The sequence below is a fragment of the Oncorhynchus keta genome, chromosome 35 (assembly GCF_023373465.1).
Source record: "Oncorhynchus keta strain PuntledgeMale-10-30-2019 chromosome 35, Oket_V2, whole genome shotgun sequence".
In the NCBI taxonomy this organism is placed as follows: domain Eukaryota; kingdom Metazoa; phylum Chordata; class Actinopteri; order Salmoniformes; family Salmonidae; genus Oncorhynchus; species Oncorhynchus keta.
Genome location: NC_068455.1, coordinates 39,196,513 through 39,223,977, shown reverse-complemented (window position 1 = coordinate 39,223,977; position 27,465 = coordinate 39,196,513). Strand labels below are relative to the sequence as shown.

The 27,465-nt window shown below is 48.1% G+C and overlaps 2 protein-coding genes across 6 annotated transcripts in view; one reads left to right on the top strand and one right to left on the bottom strand.

Annotated features, from left to right (window-relative positions):
* Positions 1-1,018, bottom strand: part of LOC118371412 (vacuolar protein sorting-associated protein 4B-like) — a 7,866-nt gene extending 6,848 nt beyond the window's left edge. For 3 of the 4 annotated variants that reach the window (XR_008093156.1, XM_052496980.1, XM_052496978.1), the window contains exon 1: positions 882-1,018. Coding sequence is in view for 2 of the 4 variants with exons in the window: in XM_052496980.1 (XP_052352940.1) it covers positions 882-956 (75 nt within the window). In the remaining 2 variants the exon portion in view is untranslated. The remainder of the gene's footprint in view (positions 1-881) is intronic. The other variant, XM_052496979.1, reaches the window with a different exon arrangement.
* Positions 226-27,465, top strand: LOC118371411 (protein ELYS-like). 2 transcript variants are annotated; one of them, XM_035756828.2, is made up of 36 exons: positions 226-511; positions 6,330-6,459; positions 6,792-7,045; positions 7,177-7,357; positions 7,494-7,701; positions 7,791-7,907; positions 10,673-10,757; positions 11,332-11,482; positions 11,762-11,894; positions 12,164-12,345; positions 12,954-13,015; positions 13,158-13,286; positions 13,461-13,551; positions 13,811-13,900; positions 14,183-14,323; positions 14,520-14,624; positions 14,836-14,932; positions 15,170-15,293; positions 15,467-15,523; positions 15,725-15,868; positions 16,519-16,709; positions 16,814-16,958; positions 18,325-18,456; positions 18,711-18,858; positions 19,136-19,286; positions 19,409-19,516; positions 19,716-19,875; positions 20,169-20,351; positions 20,687-21,542; positions 22,064-22,169; positions 22,253-22,368; positions 22,610-22,854; positions 23,007-25,095; positions 25,283-25,380; positions 25,680-25,753; positions 25,934-27,465. In XM_035756828.2, the coding sequence occupies exons 2-36, from the start codon at positions 6,339-6,341 to the stop codon at positions 26,121-26,123; spliced, it is 7,464 nt and encodes a 2,487-aa protein (XP_035612721.1). In that variant the 5' UTR covers positions 226-511; positions 6,330-6,338; the 3' UTR covers positions 26,124-27,465. The 2 variants fall into 2 exon arrangements, with proteins under 2 accessions (XP_035612721.1, XP_035612722.1); XM_035756829.1 differs by lacking the exon at positions 226-511 and adding an exon at positions 1,100-1,232.

The window sequence follows — 27,465 nt, the reverse complement described above, 5'->3', positions numbered from 1 at the left end:
GTTGTTGTTGCTGTTTTGTACAGGGGACTATAACAAAAAAACTCATTATCATTATACTATGCAAAATGAAACATTAAATCGATATTTTTTTATTGATTTTTATAATATCTTGTTTATATTTTCAATAAATGTATGTTTAGTAATTTAAAACAGTTTTTTTTGTGGTTTTAAATCACAAAAACGTCCTGTTAACAGGGACTTTCATTTTGAAAAAATATCAAGCGTGATCACGTGACCTCAATGTCGCTAGTTTCACAATGCTGCGCAGTAGCTCGTTTTACATGGAAATGGCGCCCGCGTTGAACTCTAGCAAGAAGACAGTTCTGTAGCTAGCTAGTCTAGATCAGAAGACTTGTTAAAGTCTTCATACTATAATATTTGTGGGTTATTTACATTTGTCTTCAAAAACAAAAGGGATTCGGAAGAAAATCGTATTATTATGACAGAGCCGAAGAAGAGTAGCAACCGAAAAGACATTACCGCATTTTAGTACGTCGACAACATCAGACAGGTAACGTTAACGTCTTGCTAGTTGTACAGTTACCGGTAGGTAGCCAACTAGAACAGGTTTTGTATTCTAGTTACGCTGCCAGTTGGTAGAATGGGCGGATTAGCTGTCAAGCACAAGTGAGCAGTACATTTAGCTAAATCGGCTTGTTCCTAAAGTTAGCTAGCTATTTTAGTTAGGTAGCAAACGTTAGGTGGTTAGTTAGGCAGCTAATGTTAGCATAATGCTACCTCATGCGAGGTTTTGATTCACCCGCCTCACAATCATAACGTCAACGTAAGACATATGGAAAGTGTCATCAGTGACCTAGTTCGTGTGGTGTGCAAGTTAGATAATCCCCCACCTCACATTTTCCACCAAACAAACAATTTACCTTAACAACACTGTTTAACTTTAGACGTGCTGCAACTAACGTGATGTCTGTGCTTTGGTAGTCTCGCGTTGCCATACCTCCAAAATATGTCGTTGTCACGCCTCCGTTTTAGGGAACGCCTCGATCGTACCGATTATTGGATTTCAGTACAGAAGAAGTACATTAATTCCCAATTTAACGCTGCGTTTTCCTTGAAGTATTGTGTTTCATGCCTCGACCACACCGATAGTGTTCTTGCGCAAAATGTGACGCAGCAGCATCTGGATAAATCTACCCAAATCGGAAACCGTGGATAGATGGCAGTATTCGCGCAAAACTGAAAGTAGAACCACCGCATTTAACCATGGCAAGGTGACTGGGAATATGGTTGAATACAAACAGTGTAGTTCAACGGTTCACACACAAGACGTATCACATTTTATTGGTCACAAACACATGTTTAGCATATGTTAATGCGAGAATAGCAAAATGCTTGTGCTTCTAGTTCCGACCATGTAGTAATATCTAGCAAGTAATCGAACAATTTCACAACAACTACCTTTTACACACAAGTGTAAAGGAATGAATAAGAATATGTACATATAAATATATGAATGAGCGATGGCCGAACGGCATAGGCAAGATGCAGTAGAATGTATAGAGTACAGTATATACATATGAGATGAGTAATGTAGGTTATGTCAACATGATGTAAATTGGCATTGTTTAAAGTGACTAGTGATACATTTGACATCCAATTTTTAATTATTAAAAGTGGCTAGAGATTTGAGTCAGTATGTTGGCAGCAGCCACTCAATGTTAGTGATGGCTGTTTAACAGTCTGATGGCCTTGAGATAGAAGCTGTTTTTCAGTCTCTTGGTCCCAGCTTTGATGCACCTGTACTGACCTCGCCTTCTGGATGCCAGCGGGGTGAAGCGGCAGTGGCTTGGGTGGTTGTTGTCCTTGATGATCTTTTTGGCCTTCCTGTGACATCGGGTGGTTTAGGTGTCCTGGAGGGCAGGTAGTTTGCCCCCCGGTGATGCGTTGTGCAGACCTCACTACCCTCTGGAGAGCCTTCCGGTTGTGGGCGGAGCAGTTGCCGTACCAGGCGGTGATACAGCCCAACAGGATGCTCTCGATTGTGCATCTGTAAAAGTTTGTGAGTGATTTTGGTGACAAGCCAAATTTCTTCAGCCTCCTGAGGTTGAAGAAGCGCTATTGCGCTTTCACCATGCTGTCTGTGTGGGTTGACCATTTCAGTTTGTCCGTGATGTGTATGCCGAGGAACTTCAAACTTTCCACCTTCTCCACTACTGTCCTGTCGATGTGGATAGGGGGGTGCTCCCTCTGCTGTTTCCTGTCGTCCACGATCATCTCCTTTGTTTTGTTGAAGTTCAGTGTGAGGTTATTTTCCTGACACCACACTCCGAGGGCCCTCGCCTCCTCCCTGTAGGTAAATTTACCTACATGGAAATTTCCGGAAACTTTCCATGGGAAGTTAAGCCCTGAAATTTTGGAAATGTTGCTTAAATTCATCAAAAAAGTTAGCTTATAACAGTGAACAGTGAACCTTTTTTTGTGGGATACACTTAAGGCAATTGTGGCATATTTTGGTTAAACTATCCCCAATTCAATGGAATTGCAACCCTCTGCATGCACAGTGCATTCTTCAATCACATGTGCAGCTGATTCTCAAGATCTTGCACACTATTGAGATGCTCTTGAGCCCACGCTACTACATGGGTGAATATATTTTATATGACCTACATTATTCTTTGTTAACTAGTAAATATTAGCCAACAGCAAAGTGTGTTTTAAATCATTTTAACTTGTTAACAATTTATGCTCGTTAGTTTTTGCTACCATGTGGGTTTTAGCTTGCTGTTAACTGAGTGTTATTTCACCTGTTTCCATACAAGTTTCATTTTAACACATTTATCTCACAAAGGAGTTGTTAGATTAAACTGCTTAACTATTTATCTGTACATAGAATTGTATTAGTTATTTTTACTCATTTTTTTCTAATCTTTACAGGAAAATGCCACGGGCACTATCTGATGTGTGAAGACATTTCACTGCAGCTAATGTAGAAGGAAAAGCTCTGTACATTTGCAAATACTGTGCCAAATCATATGTGAAGAATCCAATTTAGATGCAGAATAATCTGGCCAAGTGCATTTAGTTCCCTCAGCGCTCCCAACAAGCAACCTCTGACAAAAGTCCCTCTACTTCTAATTCAAGGTGACAATGCTGAATCTGAGACCTTATCGACAGAAACAGCTCATGGTTCTCCTGGAAGCATACGTTTTTTTTGACTCAATGGAGGAATGTTGTCAGAGAAATGCTGGTGAATGTCTTGCTCTAGCTGTGTATGCAGCTGGTTCACATCTGATGCTCACAGGCAATGAGTATTGGAAGAGATTTCTGAATGTTCTTCGCCCAGCATACACCCCTCCAACCAGACATGCTTTATCTACTCATTTGCTGGATGAAGAGTTCAACAGAGTTCAAGTGAATGTCAAGCAAATCATAGAGAAAGCAGACAGTATTGTAATCATCTCTGATGGGTGGTCAAATGTTTGCGGGCAAGGAATAATTAACTACATCATCTCCACCCCTCAACCAGTATTCTACAAGAGCACAGACACAAGGGACAACAGACACACCGGTCTCTACAATGCAGATGAGCTGAAGGCAGTCATCAATGACCTTGGACCACAGAAGGTATTTGCATTGGTGACATACAATGCTGCAAACATGAAGGCTGCTTGGTCTAAAGTAGAGAACTTCTAACCTCACATCACACCCATTGGCTGTGCTGCTCATGCATTGAATCTGCTCCTCGAGGACATCATGGCTCTGAAAACAATGGCTACACTCTACAAGAGAGCCAAGGAAACAGTTAGGTATGTGACAGGTCATCAAGTTATAGCAAGCAAAGTGAGAAGAAAAGGAGCACCACATTGAAGCTTCCCAGCAACACCCGTTGGGGTGGTGTTGTCATGTTTGACAGTCTCCTAGAGGGGAAGGAGTCTCCAAGAAATGGCCATATCACAGTCTGCCGATATTGACAGCCCCATCAAGAGGATGCTCCTGGATGATGTATTTTGGGAGAGAGTGGTAAGCAGCCTGAAACTCCTAAAACCTACAGCAGTAGCTGTTGCACAGATTGAGGGAGACAATGCCATCCTGTCTGATATTCAGACTCCTGCCCTGCCCACTTCACTGTTGCTCCAAACAGAGGAAACTGCCGTTCTGAAATACATCAAAAAGCATGAAGACTTCTGCCTAAAGCCCATACACGCCGCAGTGTACATGTTGGACCCCAAGTATGCTGGCAAGAGCATCCTGTCTGGTGCAGAGATCAACGAGGTCTATGGTGTCATCACTACCGTGTCTCGATTAGGGCAAGGTTCTTGGCAGTCTGGTGAAGTACACTTCCAAGCCAGGGCTTTGGCATGGAGATGCAATATGGCAGTCGTGCCAACATATCTCATCAGCCACCTGGTGGAAGGGACTTTGTGGATTTGAGGCTCTTTCCTCTGTTGCCTCCATCCCCCAAATCCCACCAACATCAGCCGCATCAGAGCGCAACTGGTCTTTGTTTGGGAACACACAACAAAGCACGCAACAGGCTGACCAATACAAGGGTTGAAAAATTGGTGGCCATCTAGGCAATTTTGAGGCTCTTTGAGCCTATGAGCCATCCTCAACAAGGTTGGAAAGGGACCGTGATGATGAGGCCTCAGTGTTTAAGAGGTGGACATTGAGGAGGTCCAGGGAGAAGACATGGAAGCCTGAGAGGAAGACAACCAAAGCTTTAGTCTAGAAACTATCATTCTACACACGTATGTTCAAAATGTTTTTGGGAGATACGAAGGATCACTCAGTATTCCCTTTCCACTGAATATTCCCCAAAATGTGCAACCCTACTCAGCATCAAACGCATTTTGTGCTTTAGTTGCTCTTCTCCACTCTGGATGCCCGTTCGTGAATTGTCATCTATCAAAAACAGCGCTCTGACTGATGTGTAGCTACTTTTCTCCAGTACTTTGTGTAGCCAACCTACTTTTCTCTGTTAAAATGCAAGATAAACTTGAAGCTAAACATTAGGAAATACCGTTGGTTACATTAGTTTTATAATAAACATTAGAAATATGATGGCCGTGCATTGTTTTCTGCATAAAGACTGCTTTTTCATTTTAAGCTCTATCTGCCAGCTAAAACAGTGTTGCCATCTGATGAAAATTTAAGCAGTTTTCTGCCAAATGTGTTGCGCTACTGTATTTTCTGTCAAGGATGGCTATAGTTGCACGTCCCTGATCACTCTATTAAAGCAAAAAAAAAACACTTGACTTTCAATGTAAAACGTGACCCCTGTCAACACACAGCTGGACTCACCTGTTCCCGCTTTCCCCTGTTGTGGTATTGACAAACAAACACGTGGCTGGCTCGCCTGTTCTGGAAACTACGTGAGCTTCCTGATGTTAAGTAATGTGACTGGTGAAATGAAGAACGCAATCTGCTTCATCTCCTAACATTAAGTAAAGGTATTTACTTAAAAAAGTAGCTACAAATATCAAAATGTAGGTATTGTAAAACCATCCTGTGGCTATATCCAGATACCCCTGTATACGGTGTATCGCCGAAGCCTAGTGGTATTTGCAATGGTGCCTTGACCCTTGCGTGACACATGGCATGTTATGAAAATCCCAGGCCAGTCTAGTAATTATTTGGTGAAAGACACTGTTTTGCTCTAGGCCAGACTCATACTTGAATAGAGTTTGGTCAAACGTTGCACTACAGTGGCACAGAAAGCTGTGCTTGCGCTCTGACACTTGTACATTCAAGGGTCACTATTCAACATCTATACAAGGCTCTCTACGATAGGTCCCCAAGATCACATTGTCCGTCATGGGGAATGAAGTGGGTAAACCGTTAACCACAGTGAAAAGTTAACACTGAGCAACATGCCATGTAGGAGTGTTTGAATCATCCTCAAAGCTCAAACTTGTACATGATACTGGATGTCAATGGGCTACTATATTCACACCTGTCAACATGTTACTCAGCACCAAGACAAGGACACGTGCACAGACACCCATGCTGGCTGCTGCTGTTACTCCAGCAGGCCCAGAGCCCAAACCTTTGACAACTGGGAACCATAACTCTGCTGAAAGACCTCTCTTGTGGGGAGGTCTCCCCCCCCAATAGCCCCAAAGATAAAAACCTGGTGTAGGCTTACAGAGGGACAGTTTTCACTTTCTTATTGTCTGATTTGAATTGAGTTGCTAAACCTTGGAGCGTGGTGCTACTGTAGAAAGCAACGAGAACCCTGTAGGTTTTGACGCCCATATGTGCCACATCCACAAAGTTTGGACGATACGAAGTACTCTAAAGAATTGCAAAAGTAATGCAATGTTTCATGTTTTGTTTGTGTACGTAACGCTGTCATGTTTTGTGTGCAGTGAGTGAACATGCGTGACCTGGCTGCCCAGGTCACCAGCAGCCTGCTGTGTTTCCCGAAGGTGACTGTCGACGCTCTGGGGGAGGATGAGATCACCCTGGACTCTGTGCTGCGCGGGAAGTTCACCGTCGGTAAGTCGACGTGTGTCTGCACGGCGGCCGTCGCTCACCAGCTGACCACGCTGGAGAGGGTGGAAGTATGGCATAGTCACGAATTGGGCCTGTACCGTCGGCACCCTCAATTCCCAAACTTCACAACAACCAAAAAAACGTTTCCTGTCCACGTTTTAGCCATCACCTTTTGCATTTCTGCATTCTTCAGTCTTCATATCATACAAATGAAACCAAGCATGCAGTATCATGTTATAAATGGAGGGGTTCTATAATAAACTTGTCAACCAGTAGGCCCTGCCTGTCTGCTTCCTCCCTACCTCACTGATGTGCTCCCCTCTCCCATGGCGCAGGTCGCAGCGGGCTGGCCTGGCTGGCATGTGGGCCCCAGCTGGAGGTGGTCCATGCGGTGACGGGCGAGCGTCTGTCCGCCTACTGCTTTAGCGGCGAGGGGGAGCACCCTCCAGGCGTGCTGGCGGCCAGGGACTTCTCCTGGCTGAAGAGGACGGGGCTGCTGGTGTGCCTGGAGGAGGCCCAGGGTAGCATGCTGTGTCTCTACGACCTGGGCATCTCCCGAGTGGTCAAGGCCGTGGTCGTACCGGGCAGGGTGAGTGCTCTCATCTTCCTGTCTCTCTCTTTCATATTCTCGCTCACCCTCCACTCCTTTCGCTTTCATCAACCGGTTGATTTGATTGATTGTGACGTCGACTGACTAACTGCTAATGTGTTGATTGGCAGATCACGGCCATCGAGCCCCTGGTGAGTTATGGCGGGGCCAGTGCTAGCACACAGCACCTCCACCAAAGCCTGCGCTGGTTCTTTGGCGTGGCAGCTGTGGTCACGGACCTGGGACACGTCCTCCTGGTGGACCTGTGTCTGGATGACCTGTCCTGCAGCCAGAGCGAGCTGGAGGCCTCAGGTCAGCCTTTGTGTGTGTGTGTGTGCTTAAATTTACATAACTTAAACTCTACTGGCCAGCAGTCCCTCTGAAGATTGTGTGAGAGTGTTCAATGTGTCTTTGTTTTTGTTTTTTCATCTCTAACCATCCTCTCCAGACCTGGAGGTAGTGACTAAGTCTCCGGCTGAGATCCCCCGGCTGCGCGAGCAGGAGACGCGCCAGGGGAGACACCTCTGTCTGCAGCTGAGCAGCCCCACGGGCACGGGGGCCACGGCCCTGCAGTACATCCCCCGCACCAACCAGCTGGCCGTGGGCTTCTCCGACGGATACCTGCAACTCTGGAACATGAAGACGCTCAAGAAGGAGTGAGTTGACGACCCAGTGGTGACACGATGGGAAAGCCACAGACTGTGTGGGTTGGTCTGACGGCCTCCTCTGCTGTGTTCTCCCCCAGGTATCACTCCCAGCTAGAGGGCGGAAGGGTGCCAGTGTACGCGTTCACCTTCCAGGAGCCAGAGAACGACCCCCGTAACTGCTGCTACCTGTGGGCTGTCCAGTCTGCCCAGGACAGGTAAGTTGTCCTTCCCTCTCCACCTGCCGGTCTTCCTGCCTGGGCCGCAAAGCTCGAGGCCTCTTGGAAGGGGTCGTAGTGTGTACTGCACACACCAGATCTGCGTGCAATGTGTATTTCAAAAACCGTGTGAGGTGTGCTTGTTTTCACTTGCCCGGCACAATGGAACTGGTGGAACAGTTTCAACTCCAATCAGCTGGGCTAGACAATCTGGGCCCTCTCTTTCTAAAATTATCCGCCGCAATTGTTTGCAACCCCTATTACGAACCTGTTTAACCTCTCTTTCGTATCATCTGAGATCCCCAAAGATTGGAAAGCTGCCGTAGTCATTCCCCTCTTCAAAGGGGGAGACACTTTACACCCAAACTGTTACAGGCCTATAACTATCCTACCCTGCCTTTCTAAGGTCTTCGAATGCCAAGTTAACAAACAGATCACCTACCATTTCAAATCCCACCGTACCTTCTCCACTATGCAATCTGGTTTCCGAGCTGGTCATGGGTGCACCTCAGCCACGCTCAAGATCCTAATCGATATCATAACCGCCATCGACAAAAGACAGTACTGTGCAGCCGTATTCATCGACCTGGCCAAGGCTTTCGACTCTGTCAATCACCACACTCTTATCGGCAGACTCAACAGCCTTGTTTTCTGAAATGACTGCCTCGCCTCGTTCACCAACTACTTCTCAGAGTTCAGTGTGTCAAATCTGAGAGCCTTTTGTACAGACCTCTGGCAGTCTCTATGGGGGGGGGGGGGCACAGGGTTCAATTCTCGGGCCAACTCTTTTCTTTGTATATGTCAATGATGTTGCTCTTGCTACTGGTGATCATCTGATCCACCTCTACGCAGGCGACACCATTCTGTATACTTCTGGCCCTTCTTTGGACACCTTGTTATCTAACCTCCAGACGAGCTTCAATGCCATACAACTCTCCTTCTGTGGCCTCCAACTGCTCTTAAATGCAAGTAAAACTAAATGCATGCTCTTCAACTGATCGCTGCCCGCACCTGCCCGCCCGTCCAGCATCACTACTCTGGACATTTCTGACTTAGAATATGTGGACAACTACAAATCCTAGGTGTCTGGTTAGACTGTAAACTCTCCAGACTCACATTAAACATCTCCAATCCAAAAATGTAATCTAGAATCGGCTCCCGATTTCGGCGATGTCATTTACAAAATGGCCTCTGACATTCTACTCAGCAAATTGGATGCAGTCTATCACAGTGCCATCAGTTTTGTCACCAAAGCCCCATATACGACCTGTTGGCTGGCCCGCGCTTTATATTCGTCGCCGAACCCACTGGCTCCAGGTCATCTATAAGTCTTTGCTAGGTAAAGCCCCGCCTTTTCTCAGCTCACTGGCCACCATAGCAGCATCCACCGTAGCACGCGCTCCAGCAGGTATATTTCACTAGTCACCCCCAAAGCCTCCTTTGGCCGCCTTTCCTTCCAGTTCTCTGCTGCCAATGACAGGAAGGAATTGCAAATATCACTGAAGCTGGAGACTCATATTTCCCTCACAAGCTTTAAGAACCAGCTGTCAGAGCAGCTTACAGATCATTGCAGCTGTACATAACCCATCTAACTACCTCATCCCCATATTATGATTATTATTATTTTTTGCTCCATTGCACCCCAGCATCTCTACTTGCACGTTCATCTTCTGCACATCTCACTCCATTGTTAATTGCTAAATTGTAATTTTTGCCTTACCTCCCTAATCTTACCTCATTTGCACACACTGTATATAGATTTTTTTCCTATTGTGTTATGGACTGTACGTTTGTTCATTCCATGTGTAACTCTGTGTTTGTGTCACACTGCTTTTCTTTATCTTGGCCAGGTCACAGTTGTAAATGAGAACTTGTTCTCAACTGACCAACCTTTTTTTAAATAAAGGTGAAATAAAAATAATAAAAAATGTGGGTTCCCAGCCCCTTTGGTGTTCACATGTCTGAGAGGACTAGATCAGTTGAAGCAGTATAGTGGAAGCTTGGCATTTCACAGCTTGTATGTAAATGCAGCCGTGGTACACTGCGGTCACATCACACTGTTCAACTCCGGCACTGCATCGCAGTGCTAGCTGTGCCACCAGAGATTCTGGGTTCGAGCCCAGGCTCTGTCGCAGCCGGCCGCGACCGGGAGGCCCATTGGGCGGCGCACAATTGGCCCAGCTTCGGCCGGGTTGGGGAGGGTTTGGCCGCAGGGATATCCTTGTCTCATCGCGCACTAGCGACTCCTGCCGGGCGCAGTGCACGCTGACCAGGTTGCCAGGTGCACGTTGTTTCCTCCGACACATTGGTGCGGCTGGCTTCCGGGTTGGACGTGCCAAGGACGTGTCAAGAAGCAGTGCGGTTGGGTTGTGTTTCGGAGGAAGCATGGCTCTCGACCTTCGACTCTCCCGAGTCCATACGGGAGTTGCAGCGATGAGACAAGACTGTAACTACTACCAATTGGTGACCATGGAATTGGGGAGAAAAAGGGGGGTAAAATAATTTAAATTAAAAAATTACGTGATTTAAAAAAAAAATAACAATGGCATAGAGGACAGGTTGTTTGGTCTGTCACACTGTCCCTCATTTTATGGCAGGCAGCAATGTTGTGCGCTGCCAACCCACAGCACTCTGCGTCCTCCCAACAGGACGGGTCGTCTATTCTCACCCGAGGTCTTTGAAACCTTGAATAAGATTTTCAGATTTGGGGAAATTACGCAAATTGTTTTATTTTCATTTTTTAAACATTTTGTTTCTCTCTCTAGTGAGGCGGACGGGGTCAGCCTCCACCTGCTCCAGCTGGCCTTCAGTGAGAGGAAGTGTCTGGCCTCAGGGAAGATATTCTATGAGGTAACCATAATATCAACCGTCTTCTAGGTTTTTACTTAGCTACCTTCTTAGGCTGAGTTGATTTAAGCAGCCCAAGTTTGTTATTTTTCCCTATTACAGGGAAATGATCAGAATTGGGCTGCCTGTGTAAACACAGCCTTATTGTCTTGATCTATTCTGTGTAATTGGTAAATGGCCCATCTGTTCTGGTCTCTTTCGAGCCCCCAATAGATACAGAATTGTTCACCTCAAGGATCTTATTCTTTCTAAATGAAATAAGGAGCTATTCCCGCGTCCAGCCGCGGATCGCGCCGTGTCCAACTTCTGTTCAATGCCCCCTTTGTTTGGGAAAGACTCAGTGTGGGCAGTCAACCGAATGCTCTGGGTCAAGTATTTGGACTGGTAACATGCTTTTAAAGCCCAAAAGCTTGACGGTTTCAAAGTCTCTCTGGAGCTTTCTCAGTCCTAAAGATTAAATTTAGTCACCTGTTATTCCCAATCACAACCATACTTCTTTTTTACTTGGACATATTAAAATGCACTGCGTTGAGACCTTTTAAACGTTCCATCGTTACCTCTCCCTCCCTCCTCCTAGGGTCTGGAGTACTGTGAGGAGCGGTACAGTCAGGAGCTGAGCAGCACCGCCTTCCCTCCCAGGGCTCAGACCACCAACACCCGCCTGCTCAGCTGCCAGACCATTGAGAAGTTCCGACACCACCCAGACCGAGACGAGAGTATGAATGAAGGTACCCCTGCCTTCATTTTTATCTCAACTCATCCCATCTCTTTCTGTTTAGGATTAGATTGGTGTCTTATTTACCAGAAAATACTCTGTCTCAGTAACCTACCTGGGTGGTATTGACTTACTAGACACCAAACGGAGACCTGAACTTGTCCGTTGCGTAACAATTTTCCACAGTGTGCACTAATGAATCTGACCCTAAGGGGGGAAATGAACAAATGTGGTTGTTTGCTTTTTCATTGTGGTCTCTGCTTGTCCTAAGGCTTCCTTCTCTCCTCGTTAGTTGCATCTCCAGACACCAGCGTGTCCATCTTCAGCTGGCAGGTGAAGGCCTATGGACAGGGCAACCCCTCCACCTACATCGGCGTCTTTGACATAAACCGATGGTACCACGCACAGATGCCCGACTCTCTAAGGTAGCATTCTGCCATCGAAATATCCCATCAACAGTCCATATGTAAATGTGACCACGGTTGCCGCCTCAAATTCCGTGTTGTGCCCAACTGCTCATAATGCCAGGCGTTTAAGAATCAGATGATTTGTTATTAGTTATCTCACTTATGTTTTCTGCATGTATTTTGACGTATATTGTAGATTAGATTTTTACAAACAAGTCTACGTTGTTCGATGTCAATGTGAAATTATTTTCACATCAGCAATGGTTGAGTTTGTGTGTGTGTGTCAGAACGGGGGAGTCTCTGCGCAGCTGTCCCTACCTTGCCGTGTGGTCTTTGGACACGGTGGTGGAGATGACGTCGCCCTGCCCCCTGCTGGACATCCTGGTGCACGAGCGCAGCCTGAGCCGTGGCCTGCCCTACACCAGCCCCCCGCCAGAACAGTTCTTCAAACCCACCACATACAACTTCGGCAAGTTACACACACACACACACACACACACACACACACATAAATACCCACACGCTGCCAGAGCCTTCAGACCAGGGGTAGGCAACTAGATTCAGGGCTGATTTTTTTGGAGCGGATCATTGGGGGGGACGGAACATAATTATAATAATGTGAACACTGCAGATTGACTAAAACTAAACCCAAAAAATAGATTTATTTGTATTGTTTTACGCAATTTCATACCTATTACAATTTTTTATATTGTGGGAATTCTTGCAAACACCCTTGTTAAAAGACAATTTGCTTGATTCCTGGTGGTTTTAGTCTTTATTTATTTTTATTTCTTTAATTACCGAAAAATGAAAATCCTACACTAAAGAGCTTTTGCGGGAGGCCAAAATCAATCACTTGTTGGAAGGTTTCGGGCCGCTTGTTGCCGACCCCTGCTTTAAACACCCTCACCGTAAAAGGTTTTCTAAAGGAAAAGGCTTCAGTTGAGAAGAGGACTATGTTCAGAGACATTGGTTGCACTGAGTAATTGGAAATACATGTAGCTCTTTGGAGCCATTGAGATCAGTTTTGTAAGTGTCTTTAACGTGCTAAGTAGTTTTTTCCCCCCCTTGGAACAGATGCAACCTGTTTGCTCAACACTGGCCTCGTGCACCTAACTTGCTCTGGCTATCAGAAAGAGGTGAGTTTACCCTAGTGGTCAGGCACAGTGGATGTTATAATCGGGTGTCACAACACAATTGGCTACACATCCTATTGTCATCCGTAGTCCGTACAGTATCATTTTATCTTAGCAAAAACAGTTAATGTGATTCCTGTCTCAGACTCTGAGCTTCCTGAGGAAGGCTGCTTCCTGCTCCAGTGAAGTCATCTCAAACGGCTACTCCCGCTGCCTGATGTCTGGCCTGCTCTCCTCTCGCCTGGCCGACGTGCAGCCCTCCAGCCTCTCTCAGGTACAGACACTGCCTCTTTTCACAGGTCGCTCCTGTTTGTTCGACCAACTTTCTAGCGCCGAAGAGTTTAGGAACTATGTAATTCCACGTGGATGCATTGCGAGGTCATGGATAAAGCTCTGCGGTGAAGGTTGTTTTGTAAATGGGCCAAACTGTCTCCCTCTCTCTGCTCAGGAGGAGCAGTTGGACGCCATCTTGTCCACGGCGGTAGAGACCAGCTCCCTGGGTCTGATCACTGGCTGTATCAAACAGTGGACCGCTGAAGGTGAGGCAACACACTGTTAGTTAGATCAACCCTGGCTGCGTCTCATTACTGCACGGTGGCCTCCTTTCCTCATCTCCTCTACTACATATACATTGATCGGTATACACAGGACAGGTGAAAACAATAATGGTGGAAGCCAGAATTTGCTCGCCAAGCCCAGTTCACTCGCATAAGTGCAGATGGAGAGGGAGCCTGTTTAGTTTATTGAGATGTACACCTATATTGGATTTCTCTAAAGTAACATTGTTGGCCTTAACAGAGCAACCAGGCTCTGCGGTGAACCTGCGCTACATTCTGGAGTGGGCCTGGGACAAGGTGGTTCTCACCAAGGAAGAGCTGGACGGCATATGTGAGTTTTTTTTTTTTTTGTTTATTCTTTTTCTTTCCCTGCTACAGTGTATGACACTGTCTGTCAGCACAGCTCTTGTGACACTGCTTTCTTTACATTGGATTATTTAATACTCGCAGTGGCGTATTTGCTTGGTAACTGTAGCAACTTGTGGCTGTGTTTTAGATACTTAAAAAAATAGAATTCTAGAAGCATTTATGGATTTCCAATCTTTTCTTGGCGCAGCAGATTTGGGATGTGTTTTCTGACTTCCGTCTTTCCTAAATGCGTGTCTCTGCCCAGGTGCGCCCCTGTTTGACAGCTCGTCTAACTTCACGGACCCCCAGACCCTCCAGCTGCTGCAGCACAGCCAGAGACTACTGGGGAACCTGAGCACCATCTTCCACTGTCTGCTCAGCGAGGCACAGGAACTCACTCAGAGAGGTAAAGCCCGAGGGGCATTGTTGTAGGGGGCAAATTAATTTCAATGGGAAGCTGGGCGGGTGCAAGCGGAGCAGCAACATTTCGAGAGGGAGAGACTGAGGCACACAAGTGCATGTGTCGGTGGCCTCCACTCCTCAACACATTCACACGTCATGAGGTGTCAGAGTTGGGCATCATAGGCATTTTCTGTGTACAGGTTTGCTGGGACTCCTCAATAAGAACCTGGTGTCCAGCCTCATCTCCCAGTACGCACGGGTGGTCCTATGGTTCTGTCGGACCGGTCTCCTGCCTGAGGGCTCCGGTAAGACCGTGTGCTGAAGCAATTCAAACATCTGTCGTGTTGAGGTCAGACCATATTCCAGTGAACCCTTTTTTTGGAGACTAGTCTTCAGACCACTTTCATTGTGTACACCAAAAGTAGTTATAGGACACCGTTTTGGATGCAGCCCTAGAGATGTCCACTGGTAACAGATGTATAATAGTGGTAACCCCCCCCCCCCACCCACAACCAGATGAGGACGCTGTGCAGATCTCCAGGCCGTTCTACAGCTACTCAGTTATCCAGAACTACTACACCCTCCGCAGAGAGGAGCTGCAGCAACTGTCCAAGTGAGTGCTGTTCACATCAGGCCGTTTACCTGCAACGACCTGGTTCAGAACTAACAGTTAGAACACCTCGACCCAAGACCGGAGGAGTTTAACTTCAGTTATTTTGTTATGTACAGTAATATTGGATATGAAGATAATTTTGTCTGTGATATTAGTGTCAACGGTCTGTTCTAAGCAATACTGCAAATTAGACTGTTCTGGAAAACTCTTCCGAATTAACCACCTGCGTCTGCTCAGGGGGAAGTGGTGTGCCGATTGCCTGATGATTGACGGCCTGGTCGCCCAATGCGGGGCTCGTTTGGTTGACCTGTGGAAACGGGACGAGGGTGGGACGGGACAGTATCCGCCCCCTACGCTACACGTAAGCGTTTGGTAACCAGGCATACTCACTCGCAGCCCAAAAATGGTCACAATCCCACCTTGAGCCGACGCTTTGACTGATGCCATGGAAGTGACATTCCGATGTGGAAATGGGACGACAAAAGCTAAAAGAAACGCAGGTTGTGTTGATCATCTTCTCTCTGCTGTCCACAGGGCCTGCTTGATATTTACCTGCTGGAAAACATTGATGAGACTGCTAAGCACGCCATCGTATCCTGATCTCCTCTGTTTCCCACCGTCCATCTCATTTGACCACATATTCATATCCGGGAGTTGGTTTAAATTGATTTGTCCAGTCCTTACACTCCTAACCCACATTCACCACACATGCATGCACGCACGCGCACACACCGAATAGTGAGACACGACATCTCCCCCTTCTGTGTGTTTGAGCCTTAACCCCTCCCCTAGGTGATCTACCTGCTGCTGGATGTGATGTACTTTTCTAACAAGAGCGGGGCGTCTGTGGAGTCCTTCCCCAATGCCTTCGCAATCCCCATCGGCCTGGTCAAGCTGGTGCAGGGCCTCTGGCTGCTGGACCACCACGACCACCAGGTACACACACAACAATTGATGAGCATTGTCATACACTCCCATGTGGAATTTGTCATGTACACAGAGTAAACCAAACATTAGGAACACCTTCCAAATATTGAGTTGGACCCTCCTCCCTCCCCCTTTTGCCCTCAGAACAGCCTCAATTTGTCGGGGCAAGATGTCGAAAGCGTTCCACAGGGATGCTGGCTTATGTTGACTCCAATGCCTCCCACAGTTGATTCAAGTTGGCTTGATGTCCTTTGGGCGGTGGACCATTCTTGATACACACGGGGAAACTGTTGAGTGTGGAAAACCCAGCAGCGTTGCAGGACTTAAAACAAACCGCTGTGCCTGGCACCTACTTTACCAGTCTTCTGTCTTGCCCGTTCATCCTCTGAATGGCACACATACACAATCCATCTCAAGGCTTCAAAATCTGTATTTAACCCGTCTCCTCCCCTTCATCTAGTCTGATTTGAAGCGGATTTAATAAGGGAGATAAATAAGGAATCATGTCTTTCACCTGGTCGGTATATGTCATGGAAAGGGCAGGTAGTCTTAATGTTTTGTACCCTTGGCGTATACTGTTATATTTTCTAGAATGATTAGTTGGTAGATAGTTAGTAGTGCTAAAACAGTCCTCCATTTGTCCCCTTTGACCCTTCCAGAACTCCCTGGAGCTTCTCCTGCATCCGGCCACCTCCCCGTCCCTGTGGGGCTGGCAGCACGGCCATGTCCTGCAGGCTCTAATGTGCCAGGGGCAACACGGAGTTGCCCTACGCTACCTCCATGTCATGAAGCCCCCTCTCTCCTCCACTGCTCAGGCCCAACTCTGCCTCTCTGTGTTGCTACACAACAGGTGGGGGTGTGTTTCCTGGCATCCTTGCCAACAGTGACTGCGTTGTGAGTTTTGATAACATAAACGTGTGTGTAATCTCTCCACCTCCCCTCCCATGTGTGTAGGTGTCTAGTGGAGGCGTTGGCCTTGCTGAGGCAGCAATCCAACCGTCTGAACGTGGAGGAATTGTTAAGGTTCCTCTATGAGACCTGTCAGGAGCTGGGTCTCATGAAGGAGCTGCTCAAACTGCCCCTGGGCCTCGCTGAACAGGTACGATGCCATGTTCCCCCGGGTTTCCTTTCTGAAAGTGTGGCTGAAACCAGGAAGCTAAACTATACTGAACAAAAAATGTAAATGCAACAATTTCAAAGATTTTACTGAGTTACAGTTCATGTAAGGAAATCAGTCAATTGAAATAAATTCATTAGGCCCTAATCTATGGATTTCACATGACTGGGAATACAGATAGATATACATCTGTTGGTCACAGATACCTTAAAAAATAAAAAGTAGGTGCGTGGATCAGAAAACCAGTCAGTATCTGGTGTGACCACCATTTGCCTCATGCAGCGCGACACCTCTCCTTCACGTTAAGTTGTTCAGGCTGTTGATTGTGGCCTGTGGAATGTTGGCCCACTCATTTTTAATTGCTATGCGAAATTGGTGGATATTGACGGGAACTGGAACATGCTGTCGATCCAGAGCATCCCACACATGCTCAATGGGTGGCATGTCTGGTGTGTATGCAGGCCATGGAAGAACTGGGACATTTTCAATTTCCTAGAATTTGGTACAGATCCTTGCGACATGGGGCTGTGCATTATCATGCTGAAACATGAGGTGATGGCGGCGAATGAGTGGCAAGACAATGGGCCTCAAGATCAATTGTGTTCATTGTCCATAGCTTGTGACTGCCCATACCATAACCCCACCTCCACCATGGGACACTCTGTTTACAACATTGACATCATCAAACCGCTCGCCCACACGACGCCTTACACGTGGTCTGCTGTTGTAAGGCCATGTTGGACGTGCTGCCAAATTTTCTGAAACGACGTTGGAGGCAGTTTATGGTAGAGAAATGAACATGACATTTTCTGGCAACAGCTCTGGTGGACATTCCTGCAGTCATCATGACAATTGCATGCTCCCTAAAAACTTCAGACTTCTTTTGCATTGCGTTGTTTGACACAACCGTACATTTAGTGTGCTTTTATTGCCCCCAGCACAAGGTGCACCTGTGTAATGATCATGCTGTTTCATCAGCTTCTTGATATGCCACACCTGTCAGGTGGATGGATTATCTTTCATTTCAGCTCATGAAACAGGGAACCAACACTTTTACATGTTGCATTTATATTTTTGTTCAGTGTATATTTTCTAAATATATAATGCAATATATTATGCCATTTGGTGGACGCTTGTATCCAAAGTGACTTGCAACAGTGAGTGCATACATTTTGGTATTGGTGGCCTCAGTGCGAATCAAACCCAGAACGCTGGCGTTGCTAGCTGAATGCTCATCATTATAAAATTTAAAAAAGACAGTTATTGTGTTCAGATGTTGTGCCTATCCTGTTCTTGAAGTGTGTGTGTGTGTGTGTGTGTGTGTGTGTGTGTGTGTGTGTGTGTGTAGGAGTGCTTGGAGAGGTTCCTACAGTGTACAGGGGGTCTCCAGAACAGGGAGCTTCTGATGGTGCACTACCTGCAGCAGGCCAACTACGTCCCCGCCCTGCAGCTCAACCACACCCTCAAGATGAACGCGGTGGTACGTACACGTTTACATTGAATAAACTTCAAGTAAGTCTGACTCATTAATGCACTTCGTCATTCTCAAACATACAACTAGAAATGCTGTAAATCAAAAAGTTGGAATGAGAACAATACAAGTGTTAGAAACGAGTCAATCAAGGAGCCCCAACATGGGTTCCGGTTGTGTTGAGACGGCGGTTTGCGTTATTGTGCGGTGTTTCTGTATGTTTCCATAAATGTTTCCATTCTGTTCATATATCGGTTCTCCAGAATGAGAGGGATCCCAAGTTGAAGGAGAGAACCCACACGAGGAACTCTATCCTGGACCAGTACGGGAAAATTCTCCCTCGGGTCCAGAGGAAGCTGGCCACTGAGAGGTCTAAGCCGTACCACCACCCTGCAACCATCCTCAGAGAGGGTACGGGGTCTCACCCAACTTCTAGCTTCTCATTAACTACTCTGTACACACACTTTCGGTGTTCAACGGACAAGAATATGCTTGACTTGGATGTTGGTGGTACTTCTGTTCGGATTCAACCATCATGTGAATTGGAACAAGTGTGTTTGTCACTATTCTGTGGAACCAACTATGACCTTCAGCCTCTGTTTTGGATGCATTGATTCCTTTTGTATAAAACGGATGTGTTGCATGTTTTTTGCGTGACCCTTGACTTCCTCGTGCGTTCTTCCGACAGTGTCGCGACCACAGCCCCTGTCGACCATCGCCAAGCGGTCGGCCAATGAGAACGTGCTGACCAGAGCTGCGTTCATCAACAATGTCCTGTCGAAGATCGAGGAGGTGTGGGTGGGAGGGAACGCCACGCCCCAGTCCTCACCATTCAAGAGGTGAGACCGCTCGTTCCTGTCCCAAACCCAACCCTATCTTTTAGTTTGTCTCTAAGATGTGAATGGTAAGTGGCTTTGTATCTCTGTTCATTGAATGGTTGTCCACTCTCCACACCACCCAGCCCCAGTGCAGCAGAGGCACTGTGCCCCAGCCCCCTGTTCCCCTCCCGGGATCTGCCCGAGGCCTTCGTGGGCACGCCCATCACCATGACCTCCAAGAGGAAGTCCAGGTAAGACACAGGGGGACAAACTCCAAACTTGACATTTTTGCATGTAATAAATCGTACATTGATGTCAATGGGAGATGTGGGTGGAAGTTCTCGTTCTGTATATGTTTCTCAAGTGTGTGCTTGTATGGAAGAAGCACTATTGTATAGAGGGCTTTGACACATCTGACATGCTTTCTTAACTTCCTCTTCCTGCCCCCAGGCTGCTAGAATTGGTGGTGCACCCCTCCCCTCAGACCACTCCCCCAGAGGGCTCACGGCCACTGCTGACGCCCCCCAGGTCGGCCACCTCCTGGAACCCCCCAAAAAGTATCAACAAGGCCTCAGAGCTTAGTCTGCTGCAGACCCCACAGGTGGTCAAGGTGAGACACCGACCATGGGGAAAGGGCGTCGACCATCACCGCTCTTACATCCATTCCAAGGCACTGTTGAGGCTCACTGGCACGGGGGTGACCCGACACCCTAGTTTTATAGGATTTTCAAGCTAGGTTGGAAATGAACTCCAACTAGAAGTCTCATGGTCTGGGATACCACTGTGCCTGAGACATGAGCCTGTCTGCTGCAGTCAGATACCATTGTAACGTTTCCTCCATTTTGAACTAATTTGTTTGTGTTTGAACGCCACTTTCTGCATGGTTGTGTTCTCTTTCCGTAGCGAGCACGAGCGCTGGCGGCATCTGGCCCCGTATTCTCGGCCTTCACCCCCCAATCCATCCTGAGGAGCAGCTTGCGCCCCATGGCCACCCCCACTACCTCCCCTGGGCGCTCTGTCACCCCCCCGCCGTGCCCCAAGGAGACGGCCATGCCAGAGAAAGGCCCCCTCCGCTGGAGCAATGGGGTAAGACCCCCGGACCATTGGGCCACATTTAGCAACATAAAAAATAAAAAAAGATTTAACGTTATTTAACTAGGCAAGTCAGTTAAGAACAAATTCTTATTTACAATGACGGCCTAATAACAGTGGGTTAACTGCCTGGTTCAGGGGCGGAACGACAGATTTGACCTTGTCAGCTCAGGGATTCGATCTAGCAACCTTTCGGTTAATGGCCCAACACTCTAACCATTAGGCTACCTGCCGCCCCTAGAATTTAGAGATTTCTTCTTGTAAACAAACATGGACCGTTCAGAAACGTATCCCTTGTGTGTGTTAATGATTTATGTTATTTTGTGCAGATCGCAACAGAGAATGACATTAGTTTGCTGACCAGAGGCTCCCCACTGCCCAAGGCTGGACTGATGGCCTGGATATCACACCCTGCAGCTGCTGCTGATGAGGATGATGAAGAGTTAGAGGAGGATGAGGTGAAGGTGACACATGTGAAGTTCCTGCCACCACCGGTCCCCGAGCCCTCACCAGAGAAAGGAGAGTCTGAGAGCGGCTCCTCTGGCCAAGAGGTCGTTGTGGTAACCACATTGCCAGGACGACTCAGCCTGGGCCTGGAAACGAGCCAGGCCTCTGTCCTATCAATAGACACCACCCTTGAGTTCCATGATGCACCTCTCCCTGAAGACCTGGAGAGGGAGGAGGCACTTAAACAGCCAGCCAATGAAGTCGTAGATGAAGAGGAAGTGGTGGTTAACCTCAAAACTCCAGCAGTACCAGAAGTCCAGCCACCACAGGTGGAAGTGCAGCCTGCATCAGCCAATGAGCCAACTCTCCTCCAGTCTGTGGAGGAAGGGCAGGAAGTAAAGGAAGAGACCATCAACAGCCAAGAGGAAGTGGCTGTAGATCAGGAGTTGGACCAGGAAGTAGAGGAGATGGAGGTCAACCCCAAACAAGAAGAGCCTGAGGCTAAACAGGATGATGAAATTGTAGTGGAACCAAGGCTCACACAGGAAGTAGAACTGACACCAGACACGGAAGTGTTTGAGGAACTGAACCTTGACCAGAAAGAGAAGCCCAACCATGAGCCTGCGGTGGAGACTGCAGAGCAGCCAGAGGTGGCGATGGTGGTAGAGGAGGAGACTGGAGAGGATGAATCACAACCCACTGCACCGATTGAACCAGTGGAAGACATGGAACATACAGGTGAGGGTTCCCCTTGTGAGGACTCCGCTAGGAAGAACTTACAGCTGCTCCAGCGGCCAAATGTAAAAACATTGCATTCATGTCCTGTGTTAAATTCTTCTCTCAGGAGTAGTATTGAGTCAAAAGGAACACCCAAATTGAGCATGCATCCAGCACAAGGTTGAGGTTTTCAATTGAAGGGATGGGTTAAAAATGACCCGAAACGTTAAATGGTTTTAGGAAGTCTTGCACAGTTTAGAGCTTCCACACAGTATAAGCCAAGGGCACAACCATTTCAAGTGATTTTTACTTTGATAATGTGCAGAGGGCCTGTGAGTGGAGCTCAGTGCAGGGAACTCTGATATAACCACAGTGGGAAAAGCTGACCGAGCTCAACCGAACAGCATCGGATATGAAGCTTTGATGAGTTTTACACAGAGACGACTGATCCCGATGCAGTTGATTTTAAACCTATGCATAATGACTATGACCTTGTTGAACCCCTCTCTTGTGCCTTCTCCCTCCCTCTCTACCTCTTGTAGATCTAGACAAGTTTGTAGAGTGCCGTCTATTTGGCAGTGGCCTGTCTCCACCCCTGACCCACTCGTGCATCCTCGAGACTTCTGACAACTGGACCTCCTTCAACAGGTGATAACGCATCCCAACAACAGCATTGGGTGTGTATGTGTTTACAACTATTCATTGATATTAAACCTCTCCCCCCTGTGCAGTGAACCGGTGTGTGGCGTGGTGGAGGAGGAGGAGCCTGCCCTTATCACTGCCCCCCCGGCCCTCACCACCCAGAAGTCTGTATCCTCGTCAGACACCATCGGGACCGACTCCCACTGTGAGTGACCTCTTGCTCGTGACCTTTACCCCATGACCCTAGGTCATGCGATCAGAGATCTAACGCAGGCCAACTGAACAAGCTACAACCACAAAGGATTATGTGTTCTGATTGGCCGGCAGTGGAGTTGGCACCTCTCGGGCCAATACCGACCAATGGTGTGGAATGTTCAGAATAGCTTGTTACTTCTTGTTGTCCTGTATCAGTGACTGCAATTGATGGATCTCTCCCCTCCCTGTAGCTGTGGTGAGCCTGAACGACAGTGAGGAACTCTCTAGTGCTGCGTCGGAGGATGAAGAGGAGTTGTCCTCGTCAGAAGCCCCTTCTGAGGACTCTGGCAGTGAGGTGGAGATCATCGAGGAGGTGCAGGGGAACGGGAGGCAGCGAGCTCCCCTGCCCCTACAGCCACATCCCCAGTTCCTGTCTGACCTATCGGAGCAGGACGCAGCCGTGCTCTCATTGGTCACCCCAGAGGCAGACCTAAAGGTAAAGCGGTCTTATGAAATTCTAACTCATGCATATAAGTGTTGTGTAGACCTAAATACCGTGGGTGACTGTTCTCTCTTGTTTTGTGATTGTTAACCTAGATTGTGCTCTATAAAAGTTCTCATTAGTTTCTCGGTGTGTTTCCCCTACAGATGGTGGAGGATGACATGGACGGGGAGGTGGTGATGATCAGGCTGGGGGCAGCAGGAGACGAGGGGGTCTGCTACACAGAGCTGAAGCCCTCCACCACCCTGCTGGTTCCTCTGGAGCTGCTGGAGGCGCAGGGGCAGGCCCTGGCAGATGGAGTCCGCCTGGGTCAAACCGAGGTGGGGGAAGGCAGTGAGCCGGAGGTACCCCTCTCTGAAGCCCACAGCAGCTTCTCTCTTATGCTGGAGACTGAGGATGGGAATGCAGACATCGTACCACTGGAGGTACCACTAGAACCCACTGAGCATCTGACCGCAGAGAGAGCGTCTGACAAGCCTGCTGCTGACCCGGAGGTCATCTGCCTGGGCACAGATGACCAGGACAGCCCCCTTGCTGAGGCTGATCCCCAGGAGGAACAGGGGGCTGAGACCCTGGAGGGGATGGATACCTTGGAGGCAAGCTTTAATAGCTGGACGGAGGCAGAGACTGATGGACCTGAGGCTTTGTCGGAGGAGAATGTTCCTCAAGTCACAGACGTCCTGCCTGAATCCTCTGAGGCCGTGGCTGAAGATGAACTGACCGGGACTGAACCAACCAGATCAGCTGAAGATGGAGATGTTGACGTAGACAATGTAGAAGAGCCAGATGAGATCCCTGCTGAACCAACTGAAGCAGAAGAGCCTTCACCAGTCCTGGTTGAGAACGAGCAGCCCAGCAGAGCGAAGAAGGGAACAGATGAGGTGACCATGGAAGAGGGGACTGTCCTGTGTGCTCAGAGTCAAGAGGAGGAGATGAAGGCTGATGACGTTGAGCTGGATGCTGAGAAAGAGATGGAGGAGCCTGTCGCTGTCCCTGCAGACCAGCCTCTGCCTCGGGTAGAAAGCAAAGGACCCATCCAGTCAGACAACCATGAACCTGCCCAGGGAGAAGCCGTAAGCGATCTGGCTACCCCTCAAACCGCAAAGCTCTCTACAGCAAGTGAGGAGGAGAGGGAGCCCATCAAGCCTCGCAACATCCAGTCTGAGTCTGTGTCTGAAACCTTGGAGGTCAGGAAAGCCCCATCCACCCCAACGCGCAGGGCCACCATGCAGAGGAAGACGGTGAAGTTCACCTCAGTGGAGCCAGAGAGACCTGGGTCAGAGGGTGACGAGAGGCTGGCAGGACAGACTGAGATGGAGACGGACTCTCAGGTCCCGGCCACGCCCAGACGGATCACCAGGAGTGGCCATCACGGACAGGACTCCAGAGTTCCCGTCACCCCTCGACGGAGCGCCCGGAAAACCGAACGCCAGCCAGAACCCGAGCCTCGGAGAGAGGAGAGGAAAGGAGAGGAAGAGGTCTCGGTCCTCATCACTGAGGCTGCTGTGGTCAACTCCAAGCCCACCCCGGCCAAACGGTGCACCCAACAGAAGGCCACTCCGAGGACGGGAACTCGGCGGACCAGGAACACCCAGGTGGAGGGCGAAGAGGAACCAACAGCCATGGATGAAACAGCCAGCAAGGGGTCAGTGCTGTCGGTTAGACGCAGTGCTAGGAAGAGCCGAACTGAAACCAAGACCCCAGCGGCCCCTGAGGAAGAGAAGCCAAACGATGAAGAGGACATAAAGCAGACCAGCAGTCCAGGCAGGGTGACCCGCAAGTCGACCCGGAGGGGTGTGAACCTCGCCCTCTTCACAAAGAAAGAGGAAGTGTTCACCGTGGACCCTCCCCGCAGCCTAAGGAAGACGAGGGGTGAAGGCACCGCTGAGAAGACAAAAGACGCCCCCGTTTCGTTCTGTCGACCAACCAGGAGCCGTCTGTGGAACCACCAGGAGGAGGACCTGCCCCTGTTGGAGACGCCCCTGGAGGTGGACTCCGGAACTCCTGTGGCCGACGCCCTCATCAAGAGACTCCACGACGAGGAGGCCAAACGGGAAGTGGGTGAGACCTTGGTCGTCACGGAGATGGTGCAAGCCAATAGGAGAGGTATTAAGTCGCAAGGTCAGTGGGCGCCCTCTCCACCCCCGATGGTGGAGATGATGGTGTCCGAGGCCGAACAGGGAAGCCCTGTCAGGGACTCATTTATCTACTCACCACCTCGGAGGAGAACTAGAGGTAAGGAGCTCCACGTCTTCACCACAATCAAATCAAACTAATGTATTTTATAAATCCATTTTTACATCAGCAGTTGTCACAAAGCACATGACAGTAACCGGGCCTGGGCCACAACGTCAAACTTTGTAGAGGAATATGAATGTTTTGGCTCTCTCTGACGTTTGGGATGACCTTCTGTCTGTGACAGGTAGGATAGCAGAGTCGCCCTGTCAGAATGGCGTGTCTGCGCCTCCCATTACTCGTACCAGGCGACCGGACGCCAGTGCAGCACGCCCTGTAAACGAGGTCAGTTGGTCACATCCTTTAGACTGAAACTAACCGTTAGACGAGACACAGGACTGGCTGTGTTTAATTTTCCTCCACAGCCTCCGTGGCGGTGATGACGGTGGCACTGCCTATCCCTCCAATACGATTAGTGGTGCCTTTGCCATATTTTGCTCAACTATCCCATCCTCTCAGAGCTGTGATCACAGAAGGAGCTATGGGTTGAAATGGAACTGGGACGTGGTCATTAGGTCCATGTCAGGTTGCTGTTGGTCATCTTCAAGCTTGGTCTCTGCTGTGTGTATCTTCCTGTTGCTCAGGACAAGAACTCGTCAGGAGAGGAGGTGGAGATGGCGGCTGCTAAAACCAGAACAACCAAGAGACGAACAACCAAGTAAGTCCTCTTGACATACAGCCCTCTGTGTTTTCTCTCGATTTCTTCCCCTATCTGTCCTCAGAATAGCACACCATCTGCAATGTGAATGCTCCTACCCCACTCCTTCGGCTGTGTATATTCCAGAAGTCACAACAAGATGACTGTTCCTCTCTTATTTTCCCCCTAACTCTCCCTCAGGCCCAAAGCAGCCCCGGCGTCCCCTACCCCAGCCAAGGTGGATCTGATCTCTCCCATGCCCAGCCCGGCCCAGCGTGCCACAAGGAGGAGGGTGGTGGAGGAGAACGAAGCCCCTCGGATGAACCTCCGACGTAAACGAGTGCTGGAGGCCATCTTCCCCAAACCAGTCACCCGCCGGAAGAAGCTATGATCGGATGCTATTTTCCCCCTAAACAAAACTACAGCATCAACCTGGGAGTCTTCCAGACTCGGTCAGAACTCATGGGGTGTGTCTTCATCTCCTTTCCTTCATCTGAACTGCTCTGAAAAATAGGATGGGGAAGGGAGTATGGTGCCTACTGGGTATTTCCAATACATGTCAATGCAGATGAAGGAAAGGAGACGGGAGAGGAATCCACTTTAGACTATAGAGATGCACCCGTGGACTGGACTCTACTCCTAGGAAGCGATTTTATTCTCCACCTTTCTTTTAAGAACTTTTACAGCCTGCTGTTTTATATTTAAGAAGACAAACAAACCAGTGGAGATTTTTTTTTTTAAATGAATAATCGGATTTAATTTGGGAGATTGATATAATAATTTTATATAAATTATTGTAATGTTTACAGGGAGGAAGACCGGTATTTGAACAACAAAAAAAGAGTGATTGGTTTTTATTTCTGGAGAACTCGTACATTTATATGAATGGTCTCTTTTGCTATGTTATGAATAAAGTTGAATACTTGTGAATGATCTGATTTTATTTGTAGTGCAGAGCCGGCCCTAGCCACTAAGAGACCGCTTAGGGCCCCGTGGCCGCTAGGGGGCCCCGACCCCAATTTTTTTGATAGGGGTCTCAACTTAGTGGGGGGTCTCAACGTGCTGTTAAGAGTTACAATACACAAGGTGTAATTTTGACATGTGGTTGTCCAACATTTTTTCTGTCACTTAATTAGCCCATGTCACCTACATTTGTTTAGATTGCTGGACTAATTTAACAATCTAAACTTGTAGTAATCATGGTTGAATTACTGATCGGACACACGGGGAACGTGATCAGGGGCTGTGACCTCCAGGGGGCCCCCTATGGATTTAGTTCGTCACTTACTCAGACGTCATATTAATATGGCATAAGAGCGTTTGTTAAGTGACTGACTAAAATGATAATGTTAATCATAGCGGGCAAAATGTGTACAACTGCAGGAAGATAACCAGGCTAGAACCGGTTCTGTTGTAGCTTCTCAATAATGTTTGTCTCATAATCATATTGCCGATGTTAGCCTTAAAAGAGAATTTTGTAAAGTTAATTTGCTGTTTTAAAAAATATCAATTCACACTCATTTGGGTTGTTTGGGGTTATTTTCCTATAATGTACTGTATCACTAACATGTACATAACCTGCATCATGAATCCACTGGGGGTGATGAGGCTTGTTTGCTTTTAAGGTCATTTGACCAGCTGAACGCTATTTTCAGATGAATGTAGAATGTCTTCAGTGACTTTGACAATATGGTAAAAGCGGAACTATTTCATTAAAAGTGAGCTGAACTTAA